This window comes from Mya arenaria, chromosome 11, assembly GCF_026914265.1.
Source record: "Mya arenaria isolate MELC-2E11 chromosome 11, ASM2691426v1".
Lineage (NCBI taxonomy): Eukaryota > Metazoa > Mollusca > Bivalvia > Myida > Myidae > Mya > Mya arenaria.
The window spans coordinates 46,205,293-46,225,077 of NC_069132.1; the positions used below are offsets into that span (position 1 = coordinate 46,205,293).

General features: G+C 37.8%; 2 protein-coding genes across 4 annotated transcripts in view; both read right to left on the bottom strand.

The window, feature by feature from the left end:
* On the bottom strand, positions 1–3,586 carry LOC128209416 (uncharacterized). The gene is made up of 2 exons (XM_052913440.1): positions 2,927–3,586; positions 1–2,411 (listed from the first exon to the last, which is right to left on the bottom strand). The coding sequence occupies exons 1-2, from the start codon at positions 3,268–3,270 to the stop codon at positions 1,445–1,447; spliced, it is 1,311 nt and encodes a 436-aa protein (XP_052769400.1). The 5' UTR covers positions 3,271–3,586; the 3' UTR covers positions 1–1,444.
* Positions 3,587–4,386: 800 nt separating this feature from the next.
* LOC128209199 (extracellular tyrosine-protein kinase PKDCC-like) overlaps positions 4,387–19,785 on the bottom strand; it is a 39,458-nt gene continuing 24,059 nt past the window's right edge. For all 3 annotated transcript variants that reach the window (XM_052913130.1, XM_052913128.1, XM_052913129.1), the window contains exons 4-7: positions 7,866–8,074; positions 7,312–7,568; positions 6,725–6,901; positions 4,387–6,400 (exon numbers count right to left, since the gene is read on the bottom strand). In XM_052913130.1, the coding sequence (XP_052769090.1) occupies positions 6,315–6,400; positions 6,725–6,901; positions 7,312–7,568; positions 7,866–8,074 (729 nt within the window). In that variant the 3' untranslated portion in view covers positions 4,387–6,314. The remainder of the gene's footprint in view (positions 6,401–6,724; positions 6,902–7,311; positions 7,569–7,865; positions 8,075–19,785) is intronic.

Below are 19,785 nucleotides of genomic sequence, written 5' to 3' on the forward strand. Positions count from 1 at the left end.
TTTATTTCGTCATACAAAAAGTGCATATTACAAAACATGAGCGAGTACCTTCAAATCTGAGCTGGTTATTGACGCCAACATACTGATAGACTGACTAGTATTGAAATAAAACCCCCACAGATCTATGGTTTCTGTCTGGTTCCAAATGCTCGACTTTGTGTTGTTTGTTGTTTCCTGAACATATTCTGTTTGATTGTTCGTTTCAAATAAGAACTGGATGCGAACATTCCTACTTGGTGCAACACAAAGAGTCCTTGCTCATCCTACTTGGTGCAACACAAAAAGTCATTGCTCATCCTACTTGGCGCAACACAAAAAGTCCTTGCTCATCCTACTTGGTGCAACACAAAAAGTCCTTGCTCATCCTACTTGGGGCAACACAAAAAGTCATTGCTCATCCTAATTGGTGCAGCACAAAAAGTCCTTGCTCATTCTACTTGGTGCAACACAAAAAATCCTTGCTCATCCTAATTGGTGCAACACAAAAAGTCCTTGCTCATTCTACTTGGTGCAACACAAAAAATCCTTGCTCATCCTACTTGGTGCAACACAAAAAAATCCTTGCTCATCCTTAGTGGTAAACAAAAAAGTCCTTGCTCATCCTAATGGGTAAATAACAAAAAGTCTTTATTCATCTGAATTGGTAAACAACAAAAAGTCCTTTCTCAACTCAATTCGTAACAACAAAAAGTCCTTTCTCAACTCAATTTGTAACAATAAAAAGTCCTTTCTCAACTCAATTTGTAACAATAAAAAGTCCTTTTTCATTTGTATCAAGTCCATTCTATAGCATAATAATCACAAAACACTTAATAATTGTACAATAATACAATAACCTTTACGTAAAGAATCAGTTTATTTTATTTGACCTTTTTAGAACACCACTATTATGCACAGATCAGTACATTGACGGTTTTCATCAAAATCTGCCAAAATCAGTTTTATGACAAAAATACGATCAATCCGCTAATTACTGACCACGATGGGGTACGAATGGACGTCGAAAAGCATGGTGTGCGACAACTCCCAGTCGGCATCTTCCCTTGCTCGAGTATCCATATTTCTGCTTCCGTCACTGTCCACCTGAAGGGTCGTGTTTGACCACTGTCCACTCACAATCCCTTGACCTTTGGCACGCAGAGGTCATCTTCTAGGTCACAACGTCGCGCTCTTCGACGTCCGTTATAGGAACCTATAAGTTTTTGTTGTTCGAGGATGGTTGGATTGTTTTTTGATAATTACATTTTTAATTACGAAACCAATAGTTTTTTTTCAGTTAATACAGATGTTTCTAAATAAATATATTAAAAATAACACAGAGTATTGAAAAGGGTCAAATGAATTACTACCAACGCAGTTTTAAGCGAGCCGACGATTAAAAACCAAACGCTTCAACCACCCAGTCAGTCACAATACCATTTTAGTCAGGTCTTATTCGATCCAGCTATTTCAGTTTTATGACCAGGATATGGTCTGTCTCCCAGTTACCGACCACAATGGCGCACGCGTGACCGTCAAAAAGCATGGTCTGCGGAAACTCCAAGCCGTCATCTTCTCTCGCTAGAGTGACCATCTTTCTCCTGCCATCCTTGTCCACCTGAAGGATGGTGTTTGACCACTGTCCACTCACAAACACGTGACCACTCACCTTGGACACGCAGATAGCCGAGGGCAGACTGAGGTCATCATCTTTCAAAGTGACAACGTGGCGGCCTTCGATGTCCATTGTGATAAGTTGTTGAGTTTCCCTATTCGCGAGGTATATCCGACTTCCGTCGTTGCTAAGCGACATGCTTTCTATTGTACAATCGCCTGATTTGTTCTGAAATATCTTCTTTATGAGTTGACCTCCCATTGTGTATTTGTACACTGTGTAAGGGTCCGCAACGTACAGATGACTTTGGTGGTGGGCGATCTTTTGACATCCATGCCTAAGTGTGATTACTTTCGTCACTTCCAACTGTCCTTCTATCAATCCAATGAAATGAATCTCATTTTTGATACTGGTTCTCAATTCTGTAACTTCCGTCACCGTAACGGCAACTTCTGTATCAGCGATAACGCAGACGTCCATTGGAAATTCAGGTAATGCACAGTGAGAAATGATGGCGTAGTTGGCTTCGTCGTCGAGCATTTTAATGTTGCAATTCTTTCGATCGATGACAATAATGTATCCGTCCACTAGTTGACAAAGGCCAGTGATTTCACAATCCTTCTCATCACTGTCCAGGCGGACGCAATACCACTGGCGGTCCATGACGGTATAGACGTGGTCGCCGGTGATGGCGTTTCGGCTGGAGCGCCGGGAGAAGTGTGACAGGCGGCGATGCTTTCCGGGCAATCGGTTGTCCTTCTTGCTATGTTTTGATTGACCTCCTTTTTCATTGAGCGAATGGACGTTTTTGCATGATCTGAACAAAAAGAGTTACGACATTTGAATAACTTGCGTCCTTACATAATATTAATATTAATTCTTACGACTAATGAACAATACCTGGACCGCAAACCCAATACATGCTCTTAACTGTTTATGGCCGGTTACCTTACAACGCAATGTGCTTATTAATAAGTTTGCGAATTTTATCTGCGTTTGCAGTGTTTGTTCTTTGATGCACCAGAAATACCAAAGAAGATTAAGCTGACATGAGCGATTGTTAGCGCTAACTGACAACATGACTGGTTTGGCAGAGGAAATGTATCTTGAATGAAATCAGACAAAGCGTTGTAAACGGTATTCTGAGACAGGATTAAATACAGTTCAAAACCAAGAAACCGGGTCAAGAAACCGGTCATTAGCATTTTCAATAGACAAAAAACATGCAAGATTTTTAACTCTAGATCCAAACTGTGTATGACGGTGTCTTCATATTATAAAAAAGCATGATAATTGAAACATCTTACAGTAATATTCGAAGTCATGCCATACCTATGGAGGGTATCAGTGCAGAGGGAACAGCATGTCTCATTGTGGTCCACACATATCATGTCTCGGGGCTTATCCGGATGGAGTGGGCACGTTCCCTCACCGTCACCGGCAGCCGCTTCCGGCCATCGGTCTCGCTGGTCGGACCCCAGTACAAGATGGAAGCGGAACTTCCGGTCGTGTTCCCGGAGGCACATCCGGCACAGTTGTCGGCCGCAGTTCTCGCAGTAGTACGCCGCCTCTGTGTTGTAGCCATTGTCGCCGCACTCCATGCATGGGTACTCGTAAATAATAACTTCTGGCTCTTCGCCGTCATGAGGCGATCCGTCGCTGGTACCCTCCGCCATGTTCGAAGTCCTGCTTGAGTTTTTATTATTCCGTTCTTTATAGAAATGCTACGGAATGTACAATTGATCGATTTCCACGAATCAGTCCAATCGTTGATTTATTGTTGTTTATTCAATACTACCAGTTATTGTTTAAAATTGTACCATTTAAATCGTTTTCAAAAAGTACAAACAAGAAGCAAGTAGGTTTTATAAGAAATTATGACATAAGTCCTTTCGTATTTTATTGTGTCCGTACTTTCCGTTACTTGTCACTTAACGGATTAAGCCGCATAATCCTCCGTTCTATAATTATGTTCTGTATTTGTATATTAATATTTACTCCCTTCCTAATGACCGCATACGAGTGCCAAAGAATGTTTTATCATACTCGTCGTTTAATGTCTTAGACAATAGATGTTTAACAAAAATATTATTTATTTATTACCGCCTATTTTTACACGTCAATGCCGATGTAAAACACATTAGCGGTATTCAAACAATTGGATACAAATAGATATGAAAAGTCAAGAGACATTTCTATTGAAATGTTTGCTTCTGTTTCGATCGTAAAACAGTTTGATGCGTGCATGCTATTATTGAACGCCTCTTTGTTAATTTATTAATCTATTGAATATGCCGATCAACATTTAGCTTAATGACGATACATTCTTATTATGACGACATGTAACCAGTATACAAACACAAAATCAATCTTTTTCCTCTTCATCAACATAATCATCATCATCATCATCATCGTCACCACCATCATCATCATCAGCATCATCATCAGCAGCAGCAGCAGCAGCAGCAGCACCAATGTTGTCGTCGTAATCATCATCAGCGTCGTCGTCATCTTTCTCCTTCACATCATGATAATAATCTTCACCATCATCATCAGCAGCAGCAGTAGCAGCAGCAGCAGCAGTAATCATCATCGTCATCATAATCATCATCGTCGTCGTCGTCGTCGTCATCGTCATCGTCATCGTCATCATCATCATCATCATCGTCGTCGTCGTCGTCATCGTCATCATCATCATCATCATCATGTGCGTCCTGTCCTAGCTACCTGTGGTTTTTGCAGGAATAATGCGCTGTAGTGCATCATAATTCAAAGACACAACAATCCAACAATACAAATATTCAATTTTTTATTACTAAACAGCAACAAAACAATGTACAACCTATTTGGCGTAACAAGTTGTGTACGTTTTAGCGAGAGTACCGCTCAAAGCATTGGGTGCCAAACAGAAGAAAAAGCAACAACATGATATTATTTTTCGCAGTAATCATAGTTCATTGAAACTTACCCATCATTCAATCCACCCAATCGTGAAATACAATACTGCATCTTTATTGAAAAATTAAATGCTAAAAAATACTGATATTCAGCGGATGCGAACTCTTGTCTGGGGATTTTTTTCTCAGTCGAACAAGGGGCTTACCTAATAAAATTATAAAGCCAGACTTATTGGCATTGTCACAGACATTGTATGTGCATAGTTACACTTCCAATGGTTATATGAGTGCAACAGTTTTTGAGTTCAGGCCAAGTTTTCGCATGCATAACGACGCCAAAGCTTTCACAATAACATGATTTATTTTGGAAAAACAACAACAGACGAGATTAAAGGAGTGGACTGTAGCTGGAAACATTGATTTGAAATAAAAGAAAATTATATGGAGAAAACTTTTGAAATGTAAATCCACATATAATTTAAATTTGCTTCAGTGCAACGCTATATATATATATAGACTGCAAATAAAAAACAACATTCTTTTCAATCAGTAAAACAAAGCGCAATAACAAGGCCAATTTGCACCATAAGACACACTCAATTTGTACCGCCTTAACTGCGGCTACCAGCAGTAAGTTTCAACTCTTCAAAGAGTTTCCTTGTCAATGCGTCGTCCTTAAAAGAGCAATTAAAAGCTATGATTTAAATTTGGCCGGATGAAGTGAAACCAATTGAAACAGTACATATATTGATGATATGTGGTGTAATGAGCCCGCCTCTTTAGTAGTTAGTTCCATGAGATACATTAAAAAGAACATGCAAAATCGCTGACGGCTGCAGACGTTTTTTTCTTTAATGACAGGCCATAGAATATGCACTTGATTCGAAATTCACTTAATGGTTTTGGGCGGAAAAAGTGCTTCAAAACCTTGAAATGTTGAGTTCCTATTTTGCAAAAAGAGTAACAAATTACACTATAGAAAATTAAACAAAAAAGCGCTTGATTTCAAAGAAGATATTTTTTCTGAGATTGACTGAACAAAGTTTCTCAGAGCATTATCGGCCACAAGCCATGTACATGAAACACATGATATGTTTATTTTATAGCAGCTTAAAGCTACTATTAGACTACAGAAAATGCTGATGCGGTAAGGATATCATCCTTGCTATCGCAAAGATACAGTCATGCAAAATCATACCTGTTTGACATTAAATACACATGTTCCAGTGACCAAGGGTCATTTAATTGACTGTAAGAATGCCCATTTTGTCAATTACTATAAACAATATTGAATCATCAGTTAAAATAAATGAAAATGGCCTCAATTAAAATTTAAATACGTTAATCGGACATAGGTACAACTAATAAACCAATATACCATATTTTGAAATTACATTTCAAGCTAACATCTTTAAAAGATCTTCAAATATTAGTTTACCCTGCTAAATATCACATTGCACAATTAATGCTATTCACAACGAAGGGGAGTTATCACATAGCTCTCTAAAATACAAGACTTCCGAGACTTTCCTCTCTTTTTAAACTAAATCGAGATTCACCGATACTTTAATAGTACGTTGACGCCTTAATTCCAGTAAAACGCTGACGTCATCTACTGTTTGACGTCAACGTGATCAACCCGTATAACGTTTATATTACTATCCCGGTTAAACGTCAATGTTATAATTCCAGTTTGACGTTAACGTCAACATTTCGTGTTAACGTTGTAGCCATCATCCGCGTTGACGTTGACGTCATCATCCGGGATAAGGAACTCGTGTTGTATTTGGGTTGTACGCAAACCTAGGTGATCTCTGATGATGTCACAAGCCAGGTTTGACATACAGGGTTGTATTTGGGTTGTGTGCAAGAGACCCAACACCATTCTTGAAATGAACAACGGTGCGCCCTGAAAATACAGCAAATGAACGTACATGTAATGTGTTCCATGCAAAACTGTCAAAGCTACATATAATATTTCCCTCGTATGAAATTCATCGACAAGAAACGTTAGAGTAGAAACACACAGGCGTTTGCTCTCATTTTCCCGTAATACATTCGATCAATAGTGTACATAGTTGTTGTTTTCGTAAAACTACGAACTACGGCGTCGAATCACACGGTCAATTTATATTATAATATTTGGTCAATAATACAGTATGTCTACTTTGCTATAAAGCAGTCTGACTTAAAATCAGCAATACTCTTTTTCGACCAACTATAAGAAGTTTACCTGTCCAAGTTTTGTATGGTGCCACAACGAACGCTTTACACTCGTCGTCTGCTGAACAAACATCTTCCGCCTCTCTGACGTCATACGCGGACCAGGTGCATGTTGCCATGGAGACAGACATACGGCAACGGTAGTCATGGAAACCAGGCATGTCTGTGTTATCAACCATTTTATAGGCTGAAACGTATGGAAATGAAGGGTAATGTTACAAATTGTGCTTATTACATTTGAAGGTCACGCTGAAGGTCAATGTGGTCACGCTCAAGGTCAACTTTATATTTGTGCCGGTATGATGCATTGTACTTCAAGTAGATGTACATGTAGTACGCATTATCATCTCTATACGTACATGAATATGTATGACGATTATTCTAAAAAAAAACAATGGTGGCCGTGCGATACTTGAATGAAGCAAACATTTGATCAACGAAAAGGTCGCAATAAAGTCAAGGTCACAAATACACATATCAAGTGTAAAACCTAGTGACAACGTATATCATGTCATTTAACCGAAAGGGGGAACAAATTTAGTGTTGTTAAAACAAGCATTCATCCAGGAGAAAAAAATATCCATATACTGAACGTACATGACGTGTACTTGGCGGGTGACGTCCTATTGAGATACCAGCCAGATTCGTACAGCCTTGTCAGTCTTTTCATAACTACTAGGAGGCGTTTTGACGTCATCGTAAGATTTTTATACCCGTCCAATATCTCGGATATGATTGGCCGAAGAGTGTGAGGAGCGCCATGAGGTAGCAGGAATGTCACAAAATGGCGACCAGCGTTGTAGATATTTTTCTTTTCGTTATACTCTATGCATCGACCTCGTATACATCTTGATCTGTAATGATATTCAGCAATCAATTCAACTTGTTTCAAAACACCTGCAAACAACAAGAGCAAAATGCACCAACAAACAGCCAGTAACCATGGAAACAATCGGTCTCCATTCGGATCAAGGTCAATTAGATTTTCAGCGACAATTTGTTACTGTTTAATACTTGATGAAATAGAGGTACGATTTGTGTATGCTAATCTACGACTTGACCTTGAATCGTTACAATGTCCTCGATTTAGGATTTTGATTTTTCAATATGTCATGACGGAATAACTCCATTTCTTTTTTCCCAATGCTCACCTTTGAGAAAAATTCGTGCTTGAAAACTTGACGTCACAGTCCCGTGGGCTCGCGCAGTGCGAGTCATCAAATCCAGAATCGTCGACGTCGGACAGCTTGAGGACGCCATCAACCAGAACGAACTGTTGCCGCCGGAAGTCGTTCATGGACATGGAGCCATATGGCGTTTCGCTCATCATGGCTACGATCTTTGTGATGTCAAGGCATATCTGAAATATATTTATTTAAATTAAGAGCAACATCGAACTACAGGAACAAAACCATACCAGGGTACATTCAGCTATTTTTGTCTGAACTCAGTCACTGCTTAACCATTGATTGCTAACAGTTCTTTATATTGGCTACATCCGGCCCCCCCTTCTATTCTTTCCATCAATGGTCGTCTTGTTTTGATTTGAAAAGCATTGACATGAACTTTCAGAACTAAAAATAGACACGTCCAGTGCGCTTTTCTTTCTTTTTAAATACCGTAATCGGCCATGTTTTTAAAGTTACAAACATTGTCCACCCAATTTGAATACCGGCTACAGTTTAGTTTGTGTTATATCGAAGGGTTGGTGAACTTCAAGGGGAATTATTTAAGGAATTAATTGCGGGGTTGATGACCCAATTCATTACTTATATTTACACCAATAGTTCATTTTTTTTATTCAAGAATTGTTAAAAAATACTTTATTCCATTTAAGAAAACTATTCAGTAATCCTGTCTAACCCATTCTGTAAATAGAACGACCCGATTGTAACCGGAAACGTTTTATCAAATGACGTCACGAAAACGCGGGAATAGATCAACCACTTGAAACCACGTTTAAACGTAAAATTGGAACACTTCTGGTAACGATACATTTAACATATCATTATTTAACATCTTCTAAAATGTTACTTTATATTTTACGGCACATGCTGACACAATACAAACAATAACAAGATAAAAAATATTCATGTATATTGTTAAGCGATGAATTGCGATCCGAACATATCCGAAAATGTTGCATTCATCGATTGATGAACGCAATTGCCGAAAGGCAGTACATTTAAGGAATGGAAGTTGAGGTGTAAATATTCATGTATACATATATATGTTGTACATGTACAATCGTACTACACGACAGTTGGCGTATTGTATGAGTCTTAATTAAAACATGCAATAAAGAAAAGCAACTTTTCAAAAAAAAAAAAATGCCAGTAAGGCTGATGGTTTTCATGTTTTTTTTTTGTCCCTGCCTCAATGCGGCTGTCTCGTCAGCCTTTTGCAAAAAAACTGTTTTAATATTGTTTTTGTTCAAAGTTCAGAGCCCGTCTTCACTAACACTCTGGGTCTGAGTGTGAGGCTTAAGACTCAAAAATGAACACTTGATTTTCCAGTGTAATAATGATCATGGTCAAAATTGCTGTATATGTTATCTATGACTGGTCTTACTATTACATATTATCCTTTTGTCAATAGGAATGACATAAATGACTTTTTATCAACAAAATGTTTTTTAGTCTAAGTCTCAAACTCAGACTAAAGACTTCTATGAATATGGGCTCAGAAATATTTAAAAAAAAGCAATTCAGGGAGTGTTCGTGTCAAACAGTATCTTGAAATGATCAAAAATAGTTTGAGTAATCAGTAAAATCATCAAAATTCTTTATATCAATCATTTGAAACTGCGGAATAGCCCATAAATCAGTTGAAAACATAGTTTTATCATATTTCCAAATATTAGGAAAAATGAATGCATTGTTTGGAAAAAAATGCATTAAATTTGACAAAACAGACCTCGACGAGGCATGGATGGGGGTGAACGCGTGAAGTTTCTAAGTGTTTGTTTGTTTAAAGACACTTAAAGCCTTTTCGTGAGTGAAAAATAAACATTTTATAGAGCAATGGTAAAAATAAATCGTGGAAAAGACGCAGGAAATCGAGCATGCCAGAGTAGCATGTTTTTTTTCTGCGATATATATCATGAATTCAAGCTGTCGGAATCAAAAAAATGGTAAACATCCTGGCGGAAATATACACAGAGCGTCTGCCCCTGTAACGTTGTAAAGTGACCCCCATAGAATAATGACCCCCCGGTCATTATTTTATATAAAATAATGACCATTTTCTATAAAATACTGACTCCCCTTATAAAATAATGACCCCCCGATTTTATCTGTAAAATATTGACCCCCCCCCCCCACTTAGCCTGTTACTAACATATCTATATCAATTCAAGTCACTGTCGTGTTTCTATGGCTTTTATATTTGTTGTTGTTGTTTTTGCTTCTGGAGCCGCTGCATGTTACTGCTGCAGAAGCTGCTGTGTCTACATCTATTGAAATGAAATATAAAATTGCTTCCATTTGAATTTCATTTAAATTATCATCAATGTAATACAATATACATAAGTCGCTTTAACGTAGCTGTATATGATTCAACTTCAAAGACAACATTGTTCTACTTCATCTGACGTTAGATAGCCTTTGTTCATACCGTGGAGGCATTGCTTAAAACGAATGTGTTAAAAATGCAAGGCTTTGAGGAGCTATTTAAGCAGTCACTGTTCGTGCCATGACTTACATCAAAGTCCATGATGTCACTGAGCGGTGTTTTTTTATGTTTTATGCAGACTGCATCATTTCTAAAAATAGTTCCTTTGATTTACCTCAGAAAAGCCGCTCGTTCAACATCAAAGAAAACGACAGCGACACCGAAAGCAGTTCTACGTAAACGCGTGTATATATAAAGGTCTGTGGTAAGCAGTCAGTCCAACCTTGCAGCATGGACGAGAAAGATTACACAGATGTTGTAGAGTTTGTAAAAAATGGGAAGTATCCCGTTTCTGTAAAAGACAAGAACAAAAAGAGGAATTTTCGTAGAAAGTGCAAACCTTTTATTTTTGATGACGGGTTGTATTATAAGAAAACCAGCTCATCAAAACGTTTGCAAGTTGTTAAGAAAGGGAAGACAGATGACATCATTCAGAGCATGCATGCATCAGATCACGGAGGACATTTGGGAGTTTCAAAAACGTAAGTTTGATATAATGATTTCATTATCATGACCAAAAAGGAACTTGTGATTCCTGTGAGCCTGTGTTAGATATGACATTTAAGATTATTTAAATTAGTACGAAAGCTGAATAACAAAAGCGTCAAAACGTGACTGAACTCGTAATAACGAGATAAATATCTCGTAAAAACGACTAAGTATCTCGTTATAACGAGACAACTATCTTGTTATTAGACTTGTACGGATTATGACGGACACGGACACTGAGAGCGAACAACCGACAGGCAGGGGATACTCTCAAAGTTATTTCATGCTTTAAAACAGTCATGTATGTATAAATAAGGCGTATCAGATGAGTCGTTTTACAAACTAACATTAAGCTCTAGATCTTTGTATCAGTTATGATTAATTTTCGATTATAATAACTGTAAATATATTGTGAGAACAGTCCGAACGCAATATTTTGGTTTTCGCTGACAAAACCATTATACTGAAAAAGGTAAAGAATATATAACGGTACTTGATTTTAAAGTTTATAATATAGGTGAACAGGTCTTTGGATCATTCCATTATTAGATAAAACTGAAATAAAGTGTTTTGTCTATATATTGTCCGCTTTTCATGCCAATAGTAAATGATACTGGTTTATTTTGATATGCAGTGTGCAATATTAAAGTATAGTCCGTTTAAAAAAGCTGATTATGAGATACGAGTTTATTGTCAATAAATAGGGGTGTAATGATCGGATGACTCCAGGTAAATGTTATTGTTTTGATAAGTATTTTATTTACTTGATGCATTAGCATATTCACTTTAATTTAATTGTCCTCTAAAATGCTCTGTACTTAATGAAATTACAGATATTAATTTCTCATATAGAGTCGCTGGCCCAGTGGTATCGTTCAGATCTATGACGATAGCGGTTGTGGGTTCGAACCTCAAGTGAGGAAGTTTTTTTTATGCCCCCCCCCCCCCCCCACAAAGTGGGAGGCATATAGTGATTGCACTGTCTGTCCGTTCGTCCGTTCGTTCGTTCGTCCGTCCGTCCGTCCCGTTTCGTGTCTTCGTCATAACTTCTTAACTGTTGAATGGATTCGAATCAAACTTCACAGAATTGTAAAGCACCATGAGAAGGTGTGTCGCGTCCAACTCTCAGTTCCCCAGGTCCAAGGTCAAGGTCACACTTAAAGGTCAAAGTTCAAATCTTTCGTGTCTTGGCCATAACTTCTTTACTATTGAATGGATTTGAATCAAACTTCACAGAATTGTAAAGCACCATGAGACGGTGTGTCGCATCCAACTCTCGGGTCCCCCAGGTCCAAGGTCAAGGTCACACTTAAAGGTCAAAGTTCAATTTTTTCGTGTCTCAGCCATAACTTCTTTACTATTGAATGGATTTGAATCAAACTTCACAGAATTGCAAATTTTGAGTTCAAACATTTCAAGGTCAAGGTCATCCTTCAAGGTCAAAGGTCAAATTAAGGTCAATGTGCTAGGGGGGCATTTGTCTCTTACAGTGACAGCTCTTGTTATTTCATTTTTGGAAAGAATTACATAGTTTGTATTTAGTAATGTTATGTAAAAATCTAAATCACGAGAACCTCACTTATCTCGATTTTGCATGTATAATTCAAATAAGGTCCGAGTACACATAATAAGTAGACAGTATCCTCCAAGTAAACTATAAGAATGCCAGGAAAGTATTTGAATTCCGCCGAAAAGGAAAAGGTTGTATCTGTGCACTTATGAGGATCGAACCCATGATCATAACATGTGTAGTGTTCCGCATTCTTCCATTATACCACTACGCCACAGTCATTGAAAGTTGCTTATGTAAACTCAAAACTAATTCTAATAATTCTATCGTCATTTAGAACATTTAGAACAACATGTATTGGATTTCAACTTGTCTCAGGTGCATCCATGGCTAGCTTTATTTTTAGTAATGATACTACAGTGAAACTTGTAATAGGTGACTTTCCGTGAGACCTTAACAAAAAGGTCACGTATGACTGGGAGTCTTTTAATTCAGGTCCACTAACGTCAAGTGTTTCAATTTATTATTTGTTCTTGTAAATCCTGATGCCTGTCTTTTTCTTGGATTATGGTATTTAAATTGATATAAGATATTCCCTATTTAGAATATGTATACGTATTTGCATTATTATTTGTCTAATTCCTTTTTACTTGTTTTGCAAGCCATTTTGTCTGCCGTGATATCATATTACTGCACATCGGTTGAGTTTTCAAATCCCGCGTTTATTCATCGGGTAATGGATAGGTTTATATGAGATTATATTTCCATCATATTTTATTATTGTTTGGTAATACTAAAAGGAGCAGGGATTTTGAAATTTCGAAATTTTAATTAGGTTGGTAGCTCCAATTCGATTTTCTCACAAGAAAAGTTGTTCGTACGGATTATATAAAATGAACTCGTGCATCCACAGATCGTCCAATTTTGGACATATTAGAAGTTATGGTTAAATTGACTTAACTCAGATAATAAAAGAGAAAAATAAACATTTTTGCCATAGCACACAGTAAAGTTAACACGCTGGTAAGAAATCCAAGATCCGAAGCGCTATATGTTAATGACTGAAAAATGCATGAAATTCGTTTAATTAAGCCATATTATCATCACGGGGTGCAAACATTACGGTCGTTTGTGGCGTCAGACAGGGAGTCTTTTAATTCAGTCAGTGACTTTATATAGATTTTTTTACGTCAGGCGGTCGTAAACAGGGTCGTATACGGCAGGAAGTTGTCTAAATCAGTGAGTCGCTAAGGCAAGGTTGACTGTATTTTGGTAACTTATCTGGACTAATAGTTATGTTTGCTTTGTTTCAGATGGGAAAAGATTTCGACTAGGTTTTACTGGAAAGGATGTTTCGAAGATGTACACACGTTTATACAGAACTGCGACAACTGTCAAAGAAAGGTGAACCTGAAGAAAGCAAAGAAGCCACTGCGACCTATCACAGTTCCCGCCGAGGCTTTCAAGCAAGTGGGCATGGACCTTATAGGTCCTCTAGAAACCTCTTATCAGGGTAAGTTTTGTCTGTCGGTTTGTTGGGCTGCTTTGGTAGACCCTGGTGACTTTGACTCGTAGACAATATATGTCGGGGCATTGTGGTGCCGCATAGCGGTGTTGCTGCATAAAGATGGTCAAACAAAATTATGCGGCGATTTTCAACGCATGCAGAGGGCATGTTTAGGCGGCAGAAAGGCCCCCTTTCGCCGCATAAAGAAACCCATTAAAACATAAACGATAATTACTAGTTACTTCTATGAAGTTTCAACCAGACCAGGATCTAGTTTTATGTACTCACTCTCTCTTCCTCTGAAAAAGTCTTAAGTTCCGAAGGTCATTCCATCTTAAGTGGGGGCATATTTTATTCACTATACATTATATAGGGAAAAAAATTGTGAACGCAACTTCTCCTACACCGCTTGGTGGATTTTGTTCAAACTTTCACAGATGATCAACCTTAATGTGTAGATGATCGTAAAGACAGGAATTTTGGCTGTGATTGGTTTTAGCAAAATTATGGCCTTTTGATGTTTTATTCACTATACATTATATATGGAAAAAAAATTGTGAACGCAACTCCTCCTACACCGCTTGGGGGATTTTGTTCAAACTTTCACAGATGATCAACCTTAATATGTTGATGATCGTACAGACAGGAATTTTTGCTGCGTTTAGTCTTAGCAGAATTATGGCCCTTTGTTGTTTTATTCACTATACATTATATAAGGAAATATTTGTGAAGTAATAATTTTGGTATTAATATACTTATTAATTTCATATTTGAACACAACAAAGCTTTGAACTGGACCTTCAAAAAATTAATATGAAGATAACCTTGGCCTCTGAATGACCTTGACCTTCAAATTTAAAGCCTCATAAGGCCTTTGTGTTTGGAGTGGCTGCCACTATTTTTGTGACTAAAGTATACTAAAGAAATTATATATTTTTCAAGTTAAATTATATAAGAAATAACTGTTTTCTTAAAGCTTTTTAACAGATTTGTATATCCAATAAGCATTATAAGGAAAACAAAATATTTTATTACCTCCCTTAATTCTTTTTACTATATGTTTACATGTAGGATAATTAAAAGTGAGTGTTTCTTTACGTTTTATTGTTGACATTCCCTATTTAGACAAATGTTAAACCCATTTTTAACATAAAAATAAAAGCCTTATGGGACTTTAAAGTTTGAAATTTCCCAAAAGTGACTAAAACTTTGCTATTTATTTATTAGTTTTCTTCATGCTTGAGCACAACAACCTTTTTAAGACAAACTTAATATGCGCTAAAGATCAAATGATATAACATGTTACTAAGCATCATGTAGGGGTGCACCAGTGTCCTATGGACACATATCTAGTTGTTTTATGCGTGGCATGTCGCCGCATAAAGGTGGTCACCCTCTATATGCGTTGAAAATCACCGCATAAACGAGTCCGACCACCTTTATGCGGCAACACCGCTATGCGGCACCACAGGGCATAATAATGTTATGACCCCCGTAATAATACTATGACTGGGGGTCATAATACTATGACCGGGGGTCATAATACTATGACCGGGGGTCATAATACTGTGACCGGGGGTCATAATACTATGACCGGGGGGTCATAATACTGTGACCGGGGGTCATAATATTACGACTCCTCCACACATAGGAAAATGAGTCTCACACAAACCACTATATGAGGGTTATTTTCTGTGTGAGGCAGAGTCATAATATTGTGCCCCCGGTCATAAACTGTGACTGGGGGTCATAATTTTACATCTCCCCTACACATAGAAAACGCCCTTCACATAGTACCAACGGTTGCACTGCTCATTTTTAGTCACTATTATGCATAAAAGTAATGATGCGACTCATATTTCTATAAGGATCAGTTTGCTAAGTTACAATATACTTATATTGATAAAATCACCATGTCCAGTCTTCACGTGGTTTGACGGTGAAGTTAATGCTAAATGATGGTGGAAAACAACCTACTGGGTATTTCACCTCTGTACCACCGTACTCATTTGAAACGTTGTAATACATTGTAGTCAGTTTAACTTGAGATTTTTAGTTACTGGAGCGGTAGAGACGTATCGGTAATGCACCTGTTGAGTGGTGGTAAACTGAAATAGATTTTACGCAGTTTACGATTAGTTACAAGCAAAGCGACCGCCCATGTGAAACAGGGCCATGTGCGAAAGCAACTGCATTTCTTTTTAAGCACTGTAAATATATGTCGTATTTTTACGGGAAAACCATAGTTTATTAAATTAAATTTTGATAGTTCTGTATTTTTACGGGAAAACCATAGTTTATTAAATTAAATTTTGATAGTTCTGTAACTTAAACGCCGTCGACGGTTGCCAGCTGATATGTCAATGTACCAGCTGTTTATGACCTGTCAGTCAAATATGATCAGGCTTATTAGTCCCCTACGAGGACTATAGGAATGCCCTCCGTCAGTCTGTCCGTCCGTCCGTCTGTCCGTCCGTCCGTCCGAAAATCTGGATCCCGCGATATCTTCAAAATACTTAAAAAAAATTCATGAAACTTGGAATAGTGATAAAGGGCAATATGGAGATTATGCACGTCTTTTTATTTATTTATTTTTTTCGTTTTTGCGTCCGTCTGTCTGTCTGCTTTAAAAAACATTCAACACATCTTTAACCTAACTGGATTCCACTATATCTCCAAAAGTACATTGAATTTTTTTATGGAACTCCCCTACCGGTGTAACCGAGATAGGATTGCCCTCCGTCCGTCTGTCCCGTCTGTCCGTCCGTCCAAATTTTGTTTCCGGGCTATTTCTTGAAGACTATTGGCCAGATTTCAATTATTTTTTTTAAGAGTTATAGCATTTGACTAGCAATTTGCAATTTTCAAGCGAAATGAATGGGGGATTTTTTTCTTAAAGTAGTTTGTATAGAACATATCAACTGTAAACTTGAGAAAGATATTATTAAGAAACAGAGTAGTGCTTTTTTATTTTCCTTCCATTTTTGTCGAGCCCACCTTCGGTGAACTCGACCCTTAGTCGCCAGGTTTTGATGTTCGCTATATGTGCGTGCATGTGTCCGTCCTGATTTTTACGGACCATAACTCCAATTTGAATGAAAATGGAGGAATTTCTGTAAAAACTTCACACAAGTGATCACCTCCATGAGTTCTAGTTCTGCGCGCATGAACTGGGTTTATGGGTCAAAGGTAAAGGTCTTCTTAGAGATCACTGATAAATGCTTGTGCAGGGCATATCTGGTAACTGCATGAAGAGATTTTTTTTACTATAACTTCACACAAATGTTAACTACCATGAGATCTAGTGTCGCACGCATCAACCAGGTCTCCAGTTAAAGGTAAAGATAACAGAGGTCATTAGAAGTGCTTTTCTAGAGGATATCCTATATGCATGAGGGAATTTTTATGCAACATCTTAAAACTGCGATGCTGGCCCGTAGACATGCAGAATGAAATTCTAGTTTCTATGCAAACTCAAACTTGAAAAGAAACATCTATCGGCTGGGGATATACTAGTATTGTCTTTGACAATGCATCGTTGATTAAAATAAGTATTGTAAAATGCTTACATTTATACATTTCAGGAAACAAGTACATTGTCGTTATAACAGAATATTTGACAAAATGGGTAGAGGCAGAAGGGATTCCAGACAAGTCATCTGAAACTGTACTATCAGTATTCACAAAGTTTGTCACGACACATGGTTGCCCCAGCGTATTAATAACGGATCAGGGGAGAGAATTCTGCAACGACTTGAATGAAAAGTTTTGCAAGCAGTTTGGGATAGAACATAGAATTGCATCAGCATATCACCCACAAACAGGAGGACATACTGAAAGATTTAACAGGACTTTGTGCGATATGCTTGTGCACAGTGTAGATTTGTCGCAGAAAAATTGGGACATTAAGTTACCATACGTACTGTTTGCCTATAGAACGTCTAAACATGAGTCGACGAAACAAACACCATTCTATCTTGTGTTTGGAAGGCACGCACGCTTACCAATAGAACTAGACTTAGCAATGCAATCGGATGATAACCAAGACTCTGAATTGTCACTAAAGGAAAGAATAGACTCGTTCATTAAACTGTCGTGCAACAGAAAAGAAGCATCGTCCAATATTAAAACGGCACAATCGAAGCAGAAGAAATATTACGATTCTTCACTACCTAAAGACGATACAGCAGGTTTTGAAGTCGGCGACCAAGTCCTTCTTCATAACACCAGAAAATTGACGAGAAAAGGAGGGAAATTGGGTCTAAAATGGAAAGGACCATTCAAAATAACAAAAGTAACTGGAAAAGGCACTTATTTCCTAGAAGGAATGAAAACAAGTGTAAGTGGGAACAGACTGAATCGCTATAGGCAGAGTAATGACGATGCTGCTACAGATAACACAGAAAAGCGACCAACTGAAGGTCCAAAAGATGACCACAGTCTAATAAACAAAGAAACAGGAACCCAAGCAAACGAGAAAGCGTTTGAAAGACCTGCAAAAAGAAACGATAAATCTGACGACTGCAATCTCCCTCCAAAAAAGAGAAGAGTATCGCGAGAAGATGTTGCAACACAACCTACCAATTCTACAGAATCTACTAATCAAGAACCCCAACCATTTCAATTCAGACCATCTAATCAAGAATGGCAGGAACAAATCTCGAGTGTATTTAAGTCGGCAGTCAAAAACACGTATGCATCCGGTCCAGACAAATATATACGACGAGACGCCAAACCTACTAAAACTGTAAACATGCGTGGGGATGGCAATTGTTTGTTTAGAACATTCAGTTATTTAGTTTTTGGCGTACAAACACACCATAGCTTGATAAGGCAAGCGATTGTTGACTTCATGAAAGAAAACGAAACTCTAATGAAAGGCATTACACGTGATTCGGTTTCCAGATATCTAGACACGTCAATGATGGCCTCCGAAAACACTTGGGGAACAGAAGTGGAGATATTTGCTTTTGCAACTCTCACCAGAAGCGTTGTGTATGTTTATTCACAGTATGGCAGTAAGGAACAGTGGCGTTGGTTAGAATACAAACCGTTAGGCCTCATTGGTGGTAATTTAAGGGGTCGAGCAGTGTACATTCAGAATTCCAGCGACCATTTTGTCCCGGTGCTAGAGGTAGATGGCGAAGAGTTCTCAAGAAAGCCATACAAACGAATTCGGAACCACATTCCAGAAAGATACCACGCCCTTATAAGTGATGACATATTAGATGCTGCTTTAGTGAATTGTTACGCAGACGAAGCCTTGCTATTAAAACTTGACAAAAGTGTAAAGACTGTATATGTGAAGGCTTTTACTAACACGCCTTACAATGTAGAAGGGCTGCGTGGGTTATCTGACGAGGTGGATGCAAATATTTTCAATATAGTATGTGACTGGAGCGATGTCGAAAACATACTTAATTGATAAGTGACACGTGCAAGAATAAATCAACAACTCAGTGGAGAACGATACAATTTATGCTAAATTTGGTTTAACATATTGCATCTGATGAGCATAACAATGCGTGCTAAATATACCTTGTGTGATTTACTAACTAAAATAATAGCTTAAGATATAAACATATGTGACATGTAGTTTTACCAAAGCACAGGTCAACACCCTGGGACGTTTTGTTGGATTCGCCTCTATATTCCATACAGTTTTAAATAAAAAGTCCTTTCGTTTATGAAATTGTCCTTATTATATACCGAACAACACTCCCGAACCACGGATATATAGGATCTCACATGAGTTGTCATATGATATAAGATTTTATTAAACGAGCTCAAGAAAATGTTACATAGCGAGCCTCGGGCGAGCTTTATAACATTTTCTTGAACGAGTTTAATAAAATATTATATTTTTTGACAACGAATGTGAGATTCGTTTTAT